Source organism: Protomyctophum bolini, assembly GCF_963924005.1.
Source record: "Protomyctophum bolini genome assembly, chromosome: 7".
NCBI lineage: Eukaryota > Metazoa > Chordata > Actinopteri > Myctophiformes > Myctophidae > Protomyctophum > Protomyctophum bolini.
In genome coordinates this window covers 307,501-326,511 of record NC_137868.1, presented here as the reverse complement: position 1 = coordinate 326,511, position 19,011 = coordinate 307,501, and the positions used below count along the sequence as shown (strand labels likewise).

The following is a 19,011-nucleotide window of genomic DNA, read 5'->3' as shown; positions in this document are numbered from 1 at the left end:
TCACATTAGTGACATCAGTAACATCAGACAAACACTGATTTCTCTCATCTTGGCGTTGAAAGTTCCTTTGAGAAGTTTAAAAAAGACCATCTTGGATGTTCAGTCCAACACCTGCACATGTTGGGATGTTTACTAGCCTTTGTTCAGGCCTATTATTATGTATGTATGATGTAAGATTAGCACTTTGGTGATTTGTTGCATTATATTTCATAGGTAGCCTACTTTGAGGTGTTCCATGGATGTATTATTATAGCTGTTGTATTAATAATGTGACATGCAAGTCTACAGATGCAAGTAGTAAACATGTGCAAGTCTACAGATGCAAGTAGTAAACATGTAGTATACAAGTAGTAAATATAATTAGTAAACAGAGCATAAATGTAGTAAATAATATCATTAGTAAATGAATTAAACGTCAACATTATTACCTGCTGGACGGACCGGTCGGACGGACGGCAGAGACGGACGTCGACGCAGGAGGACAAACCACTGGTCCCTGTCTCCCCTGTCCTCTGTGTCCTCCCTGTCTCCCCTGTCCTCTGTGTCCTCTGTGTCCTCCCTGTCTCCCCTGTCCTCTGTGTCCTCTGTGTCCTCTCCGTCCTCCTCACTCTGTTGCTGACTGGCCTCCCGCTGGTCCTCGGATGTCCAGCCCTGCTGTGACTGGCTGACAGTCCTGCTCCGGCCCTGCTGTGATTGGCTGACAGTCCTGCTCCCCCGGGGCTGCTGCGATTGGCTGATGGTTGTGCTGCTGGAATAAGAGCTCTGGACGGACTGAGTGACCTCGTCTCTGACTGTGGACACACCGCGATGAAGATGATGAAGATGATGAAGATGACCATGATCATGGCGGCGGCGGCGGCGGAGGAGATGAAGGCAGTGTTTTTCTGCGAGCTTTTTAAGAGGCCGGGTGTTAAACCAGGTGTTAAACCAGGTGTTAAACCAGAGGTCGAAAGGTTAATGTGAGCACATGGTAAGCAGAGGTTCGTTAGCGTGAAGCTGAGTGGCGGCGTGTCACTTTGACATCAGACACAAACAGACAAGACGTTTAGAGTCAGACGTTCTAGAAACAGATGAACTATAATCATGGAGTCAAACAGACAAGACGTTTAGAGTCAGACGTTCTAGAAACAGATGAACTATAATCATGGAGTCAAACAGACAAGACGTTTAGAGTCAGACGTTCTAGAAACAGATGAACTATAATCATGGAGTCAAACAGACAAGACGTTTAGAGTCAGACGTTCTAGAAACAGATGAACTATAATCATGGAGTCAAACAGACAAGACGTTTAGAGTCAGACGTTCTAGAAACAGATGAACTATAATCATGGAGTCAAACAGCAAAGCAACGGCAGAACAATTCAAAGGACAGGAATCCAGGTTCCAGGATGAGAAATAACCGGAAGCTAAAGATGTGTCACATCTCAAAGTCGGAGAAGCTCTCAGTTTAGTACGCTGTGTGGCCAATCACAGTGACCCTGGGGATCACGTGACCACACACCGATGACCAATCCCAGCGACCAAAGGATGACGAAACGTCACAGAAAACTAGCTGTTTGGGATCTAAAGCTGAGAAGACGTCTAAAGACGAACATCTTCGAGTCAAAGCCGACGTGAAAAGCAGCGAGTTCACCTCGACAGGAGGCGATGTTAGCAAGCTGGAATAAAACCCAGTTCTCCTTGATGTTAGCAAGCTGAGATAAAACCCAGTTCTCCTTGATGTTATAGCAAGCTGGAATAAAACCAAGTTCTCCTTGATGTTAGCAAGCTGAGATAAAACCCAGTTCTCCTTGATGTTAGCAAGCTGAGATAAAACCCAGTTCTCCTTGATGTTATAGCAAGCTGGAATAAAACCGATAAAACCTCGACAGGAGCCGATGTTAGCAAGCTGGAATAAAAAGCCACGGTGAAGTTAGTTATAAAGAAGCCCCACGTGTCTCGCTGTGTACCTGTTGGTTCTGAGAAGGAGTTTGTTCTGTCAGACGGTTCTGAGAAGTTCTCACCCTGTTTTAGGCCTGGTTTTAGGCCTGGTTTTAGGCCAGACTGCAGCACAAGAAACCAGTCATCCTCTTCACACCTGTTGGAGACCGAGAGCTCCAGAAGAGGAACTGCAAAGAGTGGAAGAACTTAAATCTCTTAGTCCCGATTATATTAGACTGGTTTCATATCTTAGTCCTGATTATATTAGACTGGTTTCATATCTTAGTCCTGATTATATTAGACTGGTTTCATATCTTAGTCCTGATTATATTAGACTGGTTTCATATCTTAGACCTGATTATCTGATTATCCCCTTGAATAGAGAAGATAGAGGCTGAGCTGGAGGCACACACACACGCGCACACACACACACACACACACACACACACACACACACACACACACACACACACACACACACACACACACACACACACACACACACACACACACACACACACACACACACACACACACACGCGCACCCGTGCGTGCACACACACACACACACACACACACACACACACACACACACACACACACACCTCCGTCCAGGCATCGGGACAGCCTCTTGCTGGCGGAGCGGGTGAATCTCGGGGCCGGTCGGGCGATCAGCGAGCTGGCCTGGCGGCTCTGGGCCTGAGTACGCCCGCTGTAGCGGAACTTTGACCCCAAGCCTGACCCCAGACCCAGGGGGACGAACCGCCGTGGGGGGGGCTCCACGCTGGAGACCCTGGAGAACACAATGTACAGTTTAAACTTTGACCTTTCACCCCGACCCTGAGCCCAGCAGACCCTGGAAAACACAATGTACACTTTAAACTTTGACCTTTCACCCCGACCCTGAACCCAGCAGACCCTGGAAAGCACAATGTACAGTTTAACTTTGACCTTTGACCCCAGCAGACCCTGGCGATCAGGAAATAATAATTCATTCATCTGAAATAATAACCCTGGAGAACATAAGAGGAAATACAGTTTAAACCATTCATTCACCTCTAGATTAACCTATAATAATAATACTACAATAATACAGCAGTTTGGACAATCCAACCAAACCATCCGTTCATGTGAAAGAACATCACAGACCATATATATGTGTGTTGCATAAATGGCTACTGGGTGTGAACTGACAATAAAGTACTACATCATATCATGTATTATATCATATTATAGTCATATCATGTTAACCTGAACCATGATGGTCTAATGTTTACCTGAAGGTGATGATGGTCTAATGTTTACCTGAAAAAGGTCTAATGTTTACCTGAAAAAGGTGTGATGTTCTACAGAAACCTTCCACAGCTTCTTGGCAGATCTGTAGTTCGGTAGTCTGAACCCGATAGCGCTTTCATACTGCTCCTGCTGCAATACATAAACAATACAATAATTAACATACTGCTCCTGCTGCAATACATAAACAATACAATAATTAACATACTGCTCCTGCTGCAATACATAAACAATACAATAATTAACATACTGCTCCTGCTGCAATACATAAACAATACAATAATTAACATACTGCTCCTGCTGCAATACATAAACAATACAATAATTAACATACTGCTCCTGCTGCAATAAATAAATAACAATACATAAACAATACAATAATTAACATACTGCTCCTGCTGCATGAATACATAAACAATAACATATTTAACAATACATAAACAATACAATATTTAAAATACTGCTCCTGCTACACATGAAACAATACAAAATAAGAATAATACACGTTACTACAGTGCCACTCGGCCCGCAGGCTGAGGGCGAGGTGGCGTGCACGCCATCCGCCTGAGTGATGTCAGACTGCTGGGCGAGCGCTGGCGCTTTGGCATGGGGGGGTCAGATCAACATGGAATGAATTCTGTACTGGCCATATATGGAGCGTGTCTTGAGTGTACAGGGTTTGATGAGGTCAGATCAACATATGGAATGTCAGAACAGGTCAGCTCCATATATGGTCACGACTCACGAGGCGTGACCATATTTGGAGACGTGAAGATGAAAACATGGTACCTCTGACGCTCGTATCTATGGTGAATAATACTACTACTACTAGTATAATAATAATAATAATAATAATAATAAACTGGTACCTCCGACGCTCGTATCTTGATGAAGAAGCTGCTCCTCTTGTAGGAGATCTTCAGGACTTTCGGCCACGGGAAGCGATTAATCCTTAACTTATCTTTATAGACCATGAGACCACTGGAGCAGACCCCGAGGGTGATGTCTATGCCATCTAGATCCTAGAAATATATAAATATACATTATAATATACATCTATTATACATATATATATACATATATACACACTATAGACCATGAGACCACTGGAGCAGGTGATGTCTACACCGTCTAGATCCTAGGAATAAATAATTAAATGCACTGTGTGTGTGTGTGTGTGTGTGTGTGTGTGTGTGTGTGTGTGTGTGTGTGTGTGTGTGTGTGTGCGTGCGTGCGTGCGCAGTGCACGTGTTTTTCATTTTGAAAAACTGTGTGTGGTTGATATTGATGAAAATATTATATTTTGCACCAATAGCAGATCACCACCAGAGGGCGAGCTTTGTTTCACTTTGGTTTGACTGATCTGTCCTTTTTATTTTTTTAGACCAATATTATAATGAGTTTGTAATTAAAACCTGGATGTTTAACGTCTTTTGAATGAATGAAAAACTTTATTCGATTATGATAAAATTAGACAAAAAAGTCAAAGAATTAAAATAAGTGCAATATTGAAAAATGTAATAATATTCCCTCCCTAAAAATAAGAGACTGGCCACAAGTATAATTATATATATATAATATATATATATATATGTCTTTAACCCTTAACACATCAGCTATTTGAAGATAGCAGATCTACAAGCTTACAACGCATCACATCGCAACGCATTGCAAGCTTGTAGATCTGCTATTTTCTCAAAAACTGTTATTTTGAAAGATGTTTATAACATTTTAACAAGTCTTGTTAAAATCTCTGACGCAACATTTTTTCGAGTGGGGCCCAAATGATGATGTCATGGTGATGTCAGGATGATGTCATAACAGTGACCTCTGACCTTGGCCTGGTGAAGGTCGACTCCGTACATGGAAAGCTTCTTGGCGTTCTCTAGGAACGACATGTCGGCTTGAGCTGGACTCATGGACCTGTGCACACGCACACGCACACACACATTTGAAATGTTTATTTATGTCCACATAATGAAAAGTACAGGAATACCTTGTTACTGTACAAAGGACATAAACACTGCCAGTGCAGTTTGACAGTGGGAGAGCAGCCAGTTACAACGTGCATGGACGGCAAAGCATCGTTACATACAGTACAGCTGACATGTCGGACACAGCGCAGCAGACATAAATCATGGATAAAGGAAACAACGCCTCCTCCAAATTGAGCAACTTCCTATAATGGCTGAAACTGAGCAATACCTCGCTAACTGCTTGGCTCTCCTTTTGGAAAGGCCGGCCATTTGTAAGCCCCTCACAACCAACTTATGCACATGCCCTAGGCTGCCAAAGATAAAAACTAAAAGTTTACTGTAGCCTAGCTGTGAGATGGTCTGCATTAGCTGCTGATACTTCAGCACTTCGGTTAGAAACACACACACACACACACACACACACACACACACACACACACACACACACACACGATTTCTTTATTTGAATCCACAAATTACAATTAATTTGACAAGGAAACAAATATAACAGGGTTGACAGTTCATGTTCACTTAAGGATACACATCATGGCACCTCCTTCTCCACACAGACAAGCTGCCTATAACAGCCCAAACAGAGCTCAGTATTTGGCAAGTTGTTTGGCTTTGCTTTTTGTCATCATGCCAGCTATTCTTTGGCCACTCGTGGTCAGTTTATGCACACGGCCCAGGCTTCCGAATATCAGTATGGCAAATCTACAGCGATACCCCAAGTTTGTTATACTTCCAAGTAATGGTTGATACTTAGAATGTTTATCTTGGAATGCCTGGTCCATGTACAGATCAAAGGCACAGCGTCTTCACAGCCCACCTCCAGATTCAGGACCTCCTTGTGACTGGTGTCAACAAAGACAACATCAGGTGTATTGGGGTGTGGTTAGGGTTAAGGGGCGTGGTTACCTGTAGGTGCGGTGCAGCTCCATCACCTTCTCCTCCAGCTCTCGGCTCTGTCCCGGGGCCAGGGGGGACATACTGCTGACGTAGTCTTCAGGGTGGAGCTCGGGGTCGTACTCTCCCAGCTCTGATTGGACGCTGTAGGAACCCAGCAGAGACAGCGTGACGAATGAGCACGGCAGAACGCCAGACAGGATGTCCTTCCTGAGCTGGAGACACAGGAGGTACCTGGAGAACACACACACACAGAGACGCACGCACGCACACACACACACACACACACACACACACACACACTAAAGCATGACGTAATGCTAACACCAAAGTCCAAAACGGGTGCCCGCACAAAATGTGTTAAAACGGTTTTAGCACAGATTGCTCCATGCAGCACCTTCCTCTTTCCACTGCTGATCACGTCCAGCGCATGTAAGAATTAAGCAATATTGGCAAGTTAGCTGACACGCGTTTTGTGTGTGTTTTTTATTTAAATAATGTGTTTATGTTTGACACACGCTGCATAGACGCGTCACCATGGGAACCAATGACGCCGTACTTCCGCGTAGCAGGAGCCGCCCTGAAAACCGTCGTCCCTATAATAGCATTAGCTTCTGTATTAGCCGCGGTCTTTTCGCTGACAGTACGGAGCTGTCCGCGGTGCTGATCAGATCTCTGTACACACATAGACAGACACGCTCTGTGCCGTCCGTGTTTCATGGTCTCCTCAATGCTTTTCCAATGGAAGTCACGTGGTGTGATTGCCCCCCCCCCCCCCATCAAACACAAGTGTTTGGTCACACCAAAGGAGACTTAGATGAAACACAGACGGCACAGAGCATGTTCGTCTGATATGTGTGTGCAGGGCATAGAGTATATATGAATAGAGAAGACACCCGAGTTCTCCTTCCATCCACTTGCATTAAGTTGCTCAAAAGCGCATGAGGCGATTTCACTCCTCCTTCCGGGTAGGAACAGAGAGCATTCTGGGCTGGATTTGCCCCAAACACATGAACGCGATCTGCCGTTGAACGTGCACGAGCGTGCTGCCGTCGTGAACGTGCACAATGATAGTCAACGGACCAGCGCGTTCATGTGTTTGGGGCCAAGCTGCAATATCAAATTCGGCCACTATGTCCATTTGGCCTCAGGGTTTCCTCTGGGTGCCGTCTCTATTCATATATACTCTAAGGTACAGGGCCTCAAACTATGGAGCTGTCCGTGGTGCTGAATAGGGTATCAGGGGTGTGGTTATGGGGCTAGGGGGTGTGGTTATGGGGCTAGGGGGTGTGGTTAGTTAATTAACAAGGTTAATTACCTCGTTAGATCCTCCGTCAGCTGGGCGGGGTCAGGAGGATAGAACTTGACATTGAAGGTGAACTGGTGGGCGGAGCCTGGAAGAGGGGCGGGGCCTGTAACCTGTTTCCTCAACTCCTTAGACGGATCTATCCATGTCTACACAAACACACACACACACACACACGCACGCACGCACGCACGCACACACACACTGTTTAACAAGCATGTGATGTTCAGACAGACAGACAGACAGACAGACAGACAGACAGACAGACAGACAGACAGACAGACAGACAGACAGACAGACAGACAGACAGACAGACAGACAGACAGACAGACAGACAGACAGACAGACAGACAGACAGACAGACAGACAGACAGACAGACAGACAGACAGACAGACCTTGCTGGTAGGAGTTTCCCAGTGAGCCAGAGCAAAGTAATCCTTCTCCATCAGGTTGAGGTGATCACACACGTTAGTGAGCAGCTCCTGAGCCTTAGCATGTTTCTGAAACATAAACACACCACTGATATAGAAACATAGGGTTTAACCCTGTGAGAACCACTGATATAGAAACATAGGGTTTAACCCTGTGAGAACCACTGATATAGAAACATAGGGTTTAACCCTGTGAGAACCACTGATATAGAAACATAGGGTTTAACCCTGTGAGAACCACTGATATAGAAACATAGGGTTTAACCCTGTGAGAACCACTGATATAGAAACATAGGGTTTAACCCTGTGAGAACCACTGATATAGAAACATAGGGTTTAACCCTGTGAGAACCACTGATATAGAAACATAGGGTTTAACCCTGTGAGAACCACTGATATAGAAACATAGGGTTTAACCCTGTGAGAACCACTGATATAGAAACATAGGGTTTAACCCTGTGAGAACCACTGATATAGAAACATAGGGTTTAACCCTGTGAGAACCACTGATATAGAAACATAGGGTTTAACCCTGTGAGAACCACTGATATAGAAACATAGGGTTTAACCCTGTGAGAACCACTGACATAGAAACATAGGGTTTAACCCTGTGAGAACCACTGATATAGAAACATAGGGTTTAACCCTGTGAGAACCAACTAACGTAGAAACGTAGGGTTTTCATTTTTTAGAACCGGCATCAGGTCTAAACGGATGAAGGACTTTAGTGATCATTAAAGGACGACTTTAATTTTAAACGACTGGAAATTAAGTATTCATGGATAGAGTATAAAATGGGAGGGGCCTTACGTCCAGCTCACAGTCAAAGTGAGTATCGTCCAATAGGACGACTTGACACTGCATGGTCTTCTGACGCTTGGACAGCTTGTCCTCCGTCTTGTCCTCTTTGACCTTCTCCTTCTTCACCTCCTTCTTCACCTCCTTTTTGGACTCCTTCTGCTCCTCAATTACAATTTAACAATGTAGTCATTTCATCAGACGCTCCAGAGAGAATCCAGAGAGACTTACAGTAAGCAAGAACAACACATGGTAATACATCACACTCATAGAAATAGTCATCAAGGATCATAACCAGTAAACAGTAGAATATCTGTACAATGACACTATGCATATGTCCACATTAAATGATATTTAAGTTACATAACTTTGCATACACCTGTAAGGTCGTTGAGGCTAGGACAAGTGCTACGGGCTAAGATGGAGTCTGAAGAGGTGGGTTTTCCTGCCAGTTTGATACTCGAGAGTAAAAAGAAAACGATTCAGTAGTCCGACAGCTGTGTGGGGTGAGTTTAGTGAACGATAAGGGGACGTCTCAGGACAACAGCAGTAGCTGTGTGTGTGGGGTGAGTTTAGTGAACGATAAGGGGACGTCTCAGGACAACAGCAGTAGCTGTGTGTGTGGGGTGAGTTTAGTGAACGATAAGGGGACGTCTCAGGACAACAGCAGTAGCTGTGTGTGTGTGGGGTGAGTTTAGTGAACGATAAGGGGACGTCTCTGGACAACAGCAGTAGCTGTGTGTGTGGGGTGAGTTTAGTGAACGATAAGGGGACGTCTCAGGACAACAGCAGTAGCTGTGTGTGTGGGGTGAGTTTAGTGAACGATAAGGGGACGTCTCAGGACAACAGCAGTAGCTGTGTGTGTGTGTGTGTGTGTGGGGTGAGTTTAGTGAACGATAAGGGGACGTCTCAGGACAACAGCAGTAGCTGTGTGTGTGGGGTGAGTTTAGTGAACGATAAGGGGACGTCTCAGGACAACAGCAGTAGCTGTGTGTGTGTGTGGGGTGAGTTTAGTGAACGATAAGGGGACGTCTCAGGACAACAGCAGTAGCTGTGTGTGTGTGGGGTGAGTTTAGTGAACGATAAGGGGACGTCTCAGGACAACAGCAGTAGCTGTGTGTGTGTGTGGGGTGAGTTTAGTGAACGATAAGGGGACGTCTCAGGACAACAGCAGTAGCTGTGTGTGTGGGGTGAGTTTAGTGAACGATAAGGGGACGTCTCAGGACAACAGCAGTAGCTGTGTGTGTGTGTGGGGTGAGTTTAGTGAACGATAAGGGGACGTCTCAGGACAACAGCAGTAGCTGTGTGTGTGTGGGGTGAGTTTAGTGAACGATAAGGGGACGTCTCAGGACAACAGCAGTAGCTGTGTGTGTGGGGGTGAGTTTAGTGAACGATAAGGGGACGTCTCAGGACAACAGCAGTAGCTGTGTGTGTGTGGGGTGAGTTTAGTGAACGATAAGGGGACGTCTCAGGACAACAGCAGTAGCTGTGTGTGTGGGGTGAGTTTAGTGAATGATGGGTGGGCCGTGTGTGTGTGTGTGTGGGGTGAGTTTAGTGAACGATAAGGGGACGTCTCAGGACAACAGCAGTAGCTGTGTGTGTGGGGTGAGTTTAGTGAATGATGGGTGGGCCGTGTGTGTGTGTGTGTGGGGTGAGTTTAGTGAATGATGGGTGGGCCGTGTGTGTGTGTGTGTGTGGGGTGAGTTTAGTGAAGGATGGGTGGGCCGTGTGTGTGTGTGTGTGGGGTGAGTTTAGTGAACGATGGGTGGGCCGTGTGTGTGTGTGTGTGTGGGGTGAGTTTAGTGAACGATGGGTGGGCCGTTTACAAGTCCCGCCTACCTTGGAGATAGGAGGCGGAGCCTTTCCAGACTGAGTAGCGAAGTGACAAAACAAATCCACAGCGAATCAGACTGGAACCCAGGCTGTTATGATGGACAGCTGGGACAGCCAATCAGGAGGATGGAACCCAGGCTAGGTTTTTAGACTACGGCGGAGTGAGTCTGCAGTTCTGATTGCAACCTTCACCTCCTTCCTCACCTCCTTCCTTCACCTCCTTTCTCACCTCCTTCCTCACCACCTTCTTCACCTCCTTCTTGGACTCCTTCTTGGACTCTTTCTTGGACTCCTTCTTGGCCTCCTCCTCCCTCGTCACCTCCTGCGTCTCCTGAGGTTTCTCCTTCTCCTTTGCTCCGCCCCTCTCTGCAGGCTCCTCCCCCTTATGACAGACAGAATAATAATAGTTTTCAGCCAATCAGGATGGATATATTTATCTGGTTCTGCTTTGGCATCCAGGGAGTGTGCACGTGCACGTTTTTACTTTGCGTGCATATGTGCGTGTGTGCGTGTCTCCTCTCTTCCAGACAGAGCAGGGTTTTTACTTTGTGTGCATGAGTGCATACATGCGTGCGTGTACGTGTGTGTGTGTGTGTGTGTGTGTGTGTGTGTGTGTGTGTGTGTGTGTGTGTGTGTGCGCGTGCATGCGCAGGCCTCCTCTCAGGGTTTCTACTTTCGCTGAGCAAGCAATAGAGAAATGAAATATTTATGAGGAGGAAGAACAGAGGAGAGGAGGAAGAGGAGGAAGAGGAGGACTGGAAGGGAAAGGAGGAACGTGTGTGCGTGCGTACGTGTTTGCATGCATGTGTGCGTATGTGTGTGCGTATGTGTGTGTCACCTTGTTTTCTAGTTTCACTCCAGGTTCTTCAGGAGCAGCGACGGGAGCGACGATCACCTCCTAATATGGTCATAGAGTAACTTTAGATCATCACTTCCTAATATGGTCATGGTCTTATGATATAATCTAATTAGTGTGGTTGCCCAAAGGGTTATGTAACCAATCTATGTTTTACAATCGTTTAAAAAAGACATAAATTCCCTTGCAGGGGCAGAACATACGCGACTTTATGGTCATTGTTTAAATTAATGGGACCATAATTTTCCAAAAAGAATATTATGACATTAGAAATGAGACTTTAAACTAGTGACTGGAAGCAGAAAGTATTCATGACCATGTTTATTAACCCATTCTGACCTGAGATCAGATTAATACGAGGTTTCCACTGGACACACACTGGTCTGATGAACCCATTCTGACCTGAGATCAGATTCTAAAAATGTCAGTCATTCTTCGAATTTTTCAAAAATAGCAGACCTACAAGCTCGTATCGCGCCACTCGGTGGCGCGATATGAGCTTGTAGATCTGCTATTTTTCAATAGCTAAAGCATAACATGATGCTAACACCAAAATGGGTGCCCGGTCAGAATGGGTTAAGGTAATACAGTCTAGGTGAAGTTGGGCCCAAATACATGGACTTCTATGGGGCTATGGGTTTTTCTGGGTCCAGTGACAGCGCCACAACAGGCCATTATATGAACTTTCATTTCCTTAGTGGCTTCACAAAATATCTGTCTGACTGCCCCCCCTGGTCCCAACCATAGAGTATTAAAAGGATAGAGACTGAACTGGCGCGAAGCTCCGCCCCCTCCGCTATTCATGTCAGTGGAAGTTGCTCAGTGGCGTTTTGAAGCACCCGGAAGGCTGCCGGAAGTACGTCTATTTCGCTGATTCAGCATTTCACTTCCGCATTTGGACACCAAATTTTGGTGTCCAAATGCGGAAGTGCAGCTGGGCTTTAACATTGGGCGCTCGGTTGCACGGGGTTTCCTCGTCAAGAATCCACGGGTCCGCCTGCAGTCCTTCCTCTTACCACTAGGGCCCAGCGCTTCAACATTGGAATGCATAGCTGGCCCCTTGGTCCCAACATGCAAAACCTAAAGCTTACCTCCTCCTCTTTCTTTGCCTTCTTCCTGCTCTTGTCCTTTTTCGTCTTCTTCTCTTCCTCTTGTTTATTCTTCTCTTCCTTCACGCTCTCCGCCTCTTTCTTCTGCTCCTTCTCCTTTAATGTAGCAAAACAAGTAATTACATTTAATATCTTTCACTCTGTGAGTGTAGACTAGTCTACACTGTAGAGCTACTAGCACTGAGAGTAGTTTAATATCCTTCACTCTGTGAGTGTAGACTAGTCTACACTGTAGAGCTACTAGCACTGAGAGTAGTTTAATATCCTTCACTCTGTGAGTGTAGACTAGTCTACACTGTAGAGCTACTAGCACTGAGAGTAGTTTAATATCCTTCACTCTGTGAGTGTAGACTAGTCTACACTGTAGACATACTGGCACTGAGAGTAGTTTAATATCCTTCATTCTGTGAGTGTAGTCTACACTGTAGACGTACTAGCACTGAGAGTAGTTTAATCCTATATAACTGACTCTTTGCATTTCATTTTGACTGACTCTTTGCGTATCATTTTGACTGACTCTTTGTGTTTCATTTTGACTGACTCTTTGATTTTCATTTTAACTGACTCTTTGCGTTTCATTTTAACTGACTCTTTGCGTTTAATTTTAACTGACTCTTTGCGTATCATTTTAACTGACTCTTTGCGTATCATTTTAACTGACTCTTTGCGTATCATTTTAACTGACTCTTTGCGTTTCATTTTAACTGACTCTTTGCGTTTCATTTTGACTGACTCTTTGCGTTTCATTTTAACTGACTGTTTGCGTTTCATTTTAACTGACTCTTTGCGTTTCATTTTAACTGACTCTTTGCGTATCATTTTAACTGACTCTTTGCGTATCATTTTAACTGACTCTTTGCGTTTCATTTTAACTGACTCTTTGCATTTCATTTTAACTGACTCTTTGCGTTTCATTTTAACTGACTCTTTGCGTTTCATTTTAACTGACTCTTTGCGTTTCATTTTAACTGACTCTTTGCGTTTCATTTTAACTGACTCTTTGCGTTTCATTTTAACTGACTCTTTGCGTTTCATTTTAACTGACTCTTTGCGTTTCATTTTAACTGACTCTTTGCGTTTCATTTTAACTGACTCTTTGCGTTTCATTTTAACTGACTCTTTGCGTTTCATTTTAACTGACTCTTTGCGTTTCATTTTAACTGACTCTTTGCGTTTCATTTTAACTGACTCTTTGCGTTTCATTTTGACTGACTCTTTGCGTTTCATTTTAACTGACTCTTTGCGTTTCATTTAAAAATGATGGTGAAAGTGAAACACAAAAACAAACGAACAAACCCTCACCTCCTCTCTCTTCTTCTCCTTCTCCTCCTCTCTCTTCTTCTGTCGCTCCTCCTCTTTCTTCTTCTCCTCCTCTTTCCTCCTGTTCTTCTCCTCCTCTTTCTTCTTGGCTTTTTCCTCCTTGTCTCGCCTCTTAGCCTCCTTCTTGTCTGGCTTCCCCTCCCCCTCCTCCTCTTCCTCCTCCTCCTCCTCCTCCTGCGCTGCCCCTCCCTCCTTCACCTCCTCCTCTGACTTCTTCTCCTCCTCTGACTTCTTCTCCTCCTCCTCTTTCTTCTTCTCCTCCGCTTTCTTCTTTTCTTTCTTTTTCTTCTTGCCGCTCTTCTTCTCCACCTTCACCTCCTCCTGCTCCTTGCTGGACTCCTCTTCTGTCTTCTCCTCGCTCCCTTTCACCTCCTCGCTCCCTTTCACCTCCTCGCTCCCTTTCACCTAGGATAGGAGATAAGAGGGTAATTATTAAAATAACTCCCTTTCATCTAGGATATAGGAGAGGGTAAATATTACAGTAATAACTCCCTTTCACCTAGGATAGGAGAGGGTAAATATTAAAGTAACTAGAACTGCACTCTGCCGAGTGCATACTTGCTTGTTGCACACTAGTAGGCCATAAATGGCCAACTAGTGCGCAAGCAGAGCGTGCAAGTACTTCCGACCGCTGTAAACTGTCACATCTCAGTATCTCTGTGAAGGAACGTTTGAAATGTATAATCATTAGGTGTAACGAAGCATACTATATACTATATAGAGTATGTAGTTGTAATTTGATTAGCAGTATACTGTGGTTACTTGGTGCCAAAAAGTGACAGCCGTCAACCATTCTTTTGTGTATGCAAATCTGTGCCTGGTTGGCTGGGACCAGATTACACAGATGACCATTTTTCTTACGTCATCGTTGAGAGCTGGGACCAGAGTACATGGTGTGTATATGTATGACTAGCTCTCAATGATGACGTAAGAGAAATGGTCATCTGTGTAATCTGGTCCCAGCAAACCAGGCACAGATTTGCTTACACAGAAAAGTGGTTGACGGCTGTCACGTTGAAGAGACCGGGCGAAATTATTACTTGCGCGCTCTGCTTGCGCAAGTAATAAACTACGAGGGGTCTCAGGTTACCGGGTATTTTACAATGGCTGTGAGGCGGAGGCGTCCGTAGGCGTCATGTGGCACTGGATGAGTTTTAATAATCTGAACAACTAATTAACATAACATGGTTAATAATCTGAACAACTAATCATCCCGCCGTTCGTTCACCTCCTTCTCGTCGACCTCGCCGACCTCCTCGACCTCGACCTCCTCCTGCTCCTTGTCCTCCTCCTCCTCCACGGTCTTCTCCTCGCCAGCGGAGGGGGCGGGGCCTGTAGTAGCTCCTCCCCCACGGAGCAGCTCTGACTCCTCCCCGTCCGAGGAGCAGGTGGAGCGGCGCTTCAGGAAGTTGGAGAAGAGCCGCGAGAGGCCCTTACCCGCCGAAGTGCGCGCGCGCGGCTTCAGCTGGAGCCCCGCCTCCTCGTCAGGGGGCGTGTCCTCCTGGCCCTGGGGGGGCTCGCCGCTGGTCTGGGGGGGGGGGGGGATATTATTTATATCATCACGAGATTATCATGATATCTTTATGTTCTCCCCGTGTCCCCTAGGGTAGGTACCCTCACATCTTCTCCCCGTGTCTGCCTCCCCCTGGCCAGCCGGGGCGCCTGATGGAGGGGAAAGGAACTGGTTGGAATAACGTGTTCCTTCCACGCGCTACGTCCAACCAGGGAAACTCCCCCCTGTCAGGTGTAAAGGAGCAACTTGGACACTCAGGCATGAAGGAAGCATGAGTTCAAGTCCGTTGCTCTCCCCTTGTCCCCCATATATAGTGACTAGGTTGGTGGAGGGTGTGTAGAGCCCAGGATCACATTAGATGATTGACACAGGGGTGAAAAAAGGGTTACAAAATGGTGGGATAAAAAAAAAAAGAAAAAAAAAAAAAACATTTTGGATTTTAGGGTTCTTTTTCAAATTACTTAAAGGGAAACATTAACTATGTTAATGACGTTTAGAAGATTTAGAACACTTTCCTGAGGTGTCTTTATGTGAGTAATTTGTGGTTTTAGATATTTTAGATTTTAGCAGTGAGCCCAGTGTCTCTGATCTGTCATCGACACTGGATTAAATCAGTTACAAAGTAAGAGAATCAAACAAACACGTCTTGACGGTCTGATGATAAACAAACCGTCAACACGGCTATACCGGAAAGCCTTGCCAGTCACGCTCCAAAACAAAGAACGACACGGAAGTAAGGGGCGTGGCCAGGAATCCGGTGTATAGGGGGAGGGCTGTCTTAAGGCCTATTCATAGTCTGGATTTTCGGTGGTGAGGTGACCACCGCTCCGGTGGTGAGGTGACCACCGGAGCTGAAATAACGTTGAGCGGTGGTGAGTAAAAACAGAGAGAAGGGATGGAGCGGTGGCGGTGGTTTGCTCTTCAACGCGGCTCCTGACGTCATGTTGTAGTTCGGTGTCTTTACTGAGACAACATGTAGTCCAGTGTCTGTGACATCACAGACACTGGGCAAATCGAAACTGAAATAAAAAAGAGTCATTATGTACGATATATCGTGGAGACACCGACATCGGCCAAAACCTACCGCGGTCGCCGCTGTCGCCTCGGAGGTTTTCTGTTTGTCGTGTGCAGCGTTAGGCTCCGCCCCTGCAGCGCTAGGCTCCGCCCCTGCGGCGATCTGATTGGCCTCGGTGTCGCCCTCGCTCACCTCTGTGGTCATGGTGGCTGTGGGGGGGGGGGGAAGGTCATTACATTGTGTACGACGTGGGTAACACTGACGATGGAGGGCCTGGTGACGGCATCTAGGCTACCACTATAGTTTAGTTACACACTCACTGCAGAGGACCACTATAGTTACACACTCACCCCAGAGGACCACTATAGTTACACACTCACTGCAGAGGGCCACTATAGTTACACACTCACTCCAGAGGACCACTATAGTTACACACTCACTCCAGAGGACCACTATAGTTACACACTCACCCCAGAGGACCACTATAGTTACACACTCACTCCAGAGGACCACTATAGTTACACACTCACCCCAGAGGGCCACTATAGTTACACACTCACTGCAGAGGACCACTATAGTTACACACTCACTCCAGAGGACCACTATAGTTCCACACTCACTCCAGAGGGCCACTATAGTTACACACTCACTCCAGAGGACCACTATAGTTCTACACTCACTCCAGAGGACCACTATAGTTCCACACTCACTCCAGAGGGCCACTATAGTTCCACACTCACTCCAGAGGACCACTATAGTTACACACTCACTGCAGAGGGCCACTATAGTTACACACTCACTCCAGAGGACCACTATAGTTCTACACTCACTCCAGAGGACCACTATAGTTCCACACTCACTCCAGAGGGCCACTATAGTTCCACACTCACCCCAGAGGACCACTATAGTTCCACACTCACTCCAGAGGGCCACTATAGTTACACACTCACTCCAGAGGACCACTATAGTTCTACACTCACTCCAGAGGACCACTATAGTTCTACACTCACTCCAGAGGGCCACTATAGTTCCACACTCACTCCAGAGGGCCACTATAGTTCCACACTCACTCTAGAGGACCACTATAGTTCCACACTCACTCCAGAGGGCCACTATAGTTCCACACTCACTCCAGAGGGCCACTATAGTTCCACACTCACTCCAGAGGGCCACTATAGTTCCACACTGACTCCAGAGGGCCACTATAGTTCCACACTCAATCCAGAGGGCCACTATAGTTCCACACTCACTCCAGAGGGCCACTATAGTTCCACACTCACTCCAGAGGGCCACTGTAGTTCCACACTCACTCCAGAGGGCCACTATAGTTCCACACTCACTCCAGAGGGCCACTGTAGTTCCACACTCACTCCAGAGGGCCACTGTAGTTCCACACTCACTCCAGACGGTCACTGTAGTTCCACACTCACTCCAGACGGTCACTATAGTTCCACACTTACTCCAGAGGGCCACTATAGTTCCACACTCACTCCAGAGGGCCACTATAGTTCCACACTCACTCCAGACGGTCACTATAGTTCCACACTCACTCCAGAGGGCCACTGTAGTTCCACACTCACTCCAGAGGACCACTATAGTTCCACACTCACTCCAGAGGGCCACTATAGTTCCACACTCACTCCAGAGGGCCACTATAGTTCCACACTCACTCCAGAGGACCACTATAGTTCCACACTCACTCCAGAGGGCCACTATAGTTCCACACTCACTCCAGAGGGCCACTATAGTTCCACACTGACTCCAGAGGGCCGCTATAGTTCCACACTCACTCCAGAGGGCCACTATAGTTACACACTCACTCCAGAGGGCCACTATAGTTCCACACTGACTCCAGAGGGCCACTATAGTTCCACACTCACTCCAGAGGGCCACTATAGTTCCACACTCACTCCAGAGGACCACTATAGTTCCACACTGACTCCAGAGGGCCGCTATAGTTCCACACTCACTCCAGAGGGCCACTATAGTTCCACACTCACTCCAGAGGGCCACTATAGTTCCACACTCACTCCAGAGGGTCGCTATAGTTCCACACTCACTCCAGAGGGCCACTATAGTTCCACACTCACTCCAGAGGGACACTATAGTTCCACACTCACTCCAGAGGGCCACTATAGTTCCACACTCACTCCAGAGGGCCACTATAGTTCCACACTCACTCCAGAGGGCCACTATAGTTCCACACTCACTCCAGAGGACCACTATAGTTCCACACTCACTCCAGAGGGCCACTATAGTTCCACACTCACTCCAGAGGACATTGTATTTGGGCATATTGTGTGATTGATTCAGAAATGTGTTGGTAGTTTCCCTGCCAGGTTTTCATGAACACATTCTGCTCTGAATTCATTATTTTATTAATATTCATGTATCCCATAATGTCCTTTGTTGTGGTCTGGGAGCCGGACCTCTGTGTGTGTGTGTGTGTGTGTGTGTGTGTGTGTGTGTGTGTGTGTATGTGTGTGTGTGTGTCTCATTAAAATCTCACAATAGACGCATTCTGCTGCATAGTTCACTGTCTACTAGTGATGTGTGTGTGTGTGTGAGTGTGTGTGTGTGTGTGTGTGTGTGTGTGTGTGTGTGTTCTAAATGAACTCTTTGAACTCATTTTCACTAGACATGAAGATGACATCACTTTTTGTCATCATTGACAATTACTGTTACATAATGAGCGAAAATTACAATCAATTGTCAATTATAAATGTATCATTAT

General features: G+C 46.2%; 1 protein-coding gene across 1 annotated transcript in view; it reads right to left on the bottom strand.

The window, feature by feature from the left end:
- The window catches only part of LOC308318810 (uncharacterized protein), a 61,371-nt gene that overhangs the window by 27,207 nt on the left and 15,153 nt on the right, over positions 1-19,011 (bottom strand). Inside the window, exons 2-17 of the mRNA XM_080768455.1 lie at positions 16,347-16,486; positions 14,978-15,277; positions 13,732-14,154; positions 12,412-12,525; positions 11,303-11,362; positions 10,694-10,846; positions 8,644-8,790; positions 7,798-7,902; positions 7,414-7,550; positions 6,108-6,329; positions 5,049-5,136; positions 4,083-4,235; positions 3,248-3,345; positions 2,526-2,713; positions 1,950-2,108; positions 429-791 (exon numbers count right to left, since the gene is read on the bottom strand). Coding sequence (XP_080624581.1) covers positions 429-791; positions 1,950-2,108; positions 2,526-2,713; positions 3,248-3,345; positions 4,083-4,235; positions 5,049-5,136; positions 6,108-6,329; positions 7,414-7,550; positions 7,798-7,902; positions 8,644-8,790; positions 10,694-10,846; positions 11,303-11,362; positions 12,412-12,525; positions 13,732-14,154; positions 14,978-15,277; positions 16,347-16,481 — 2,845 coding nt within the window. The 5' untranslated portion in view covers positions 16,482-16,486. The remainder of the gene's footprint in view (positions 1-428; positions 792-1,949; positions 2,109-2,525; positions 2,714-3,247; positions 3,346-4,082; positions 4,236-5,048; positions 5,137-6,107; positions 6,330-7,413; positions 7,551-7,797; positions 7,903-8,643; positions 8,791-10,693; positions 10,847-11,302; positions 11,363-12,411; positions 12,526-13,731; positions 14,155-14,977; positions 15,278-16,346; positions 16,487-19,011) is intronic.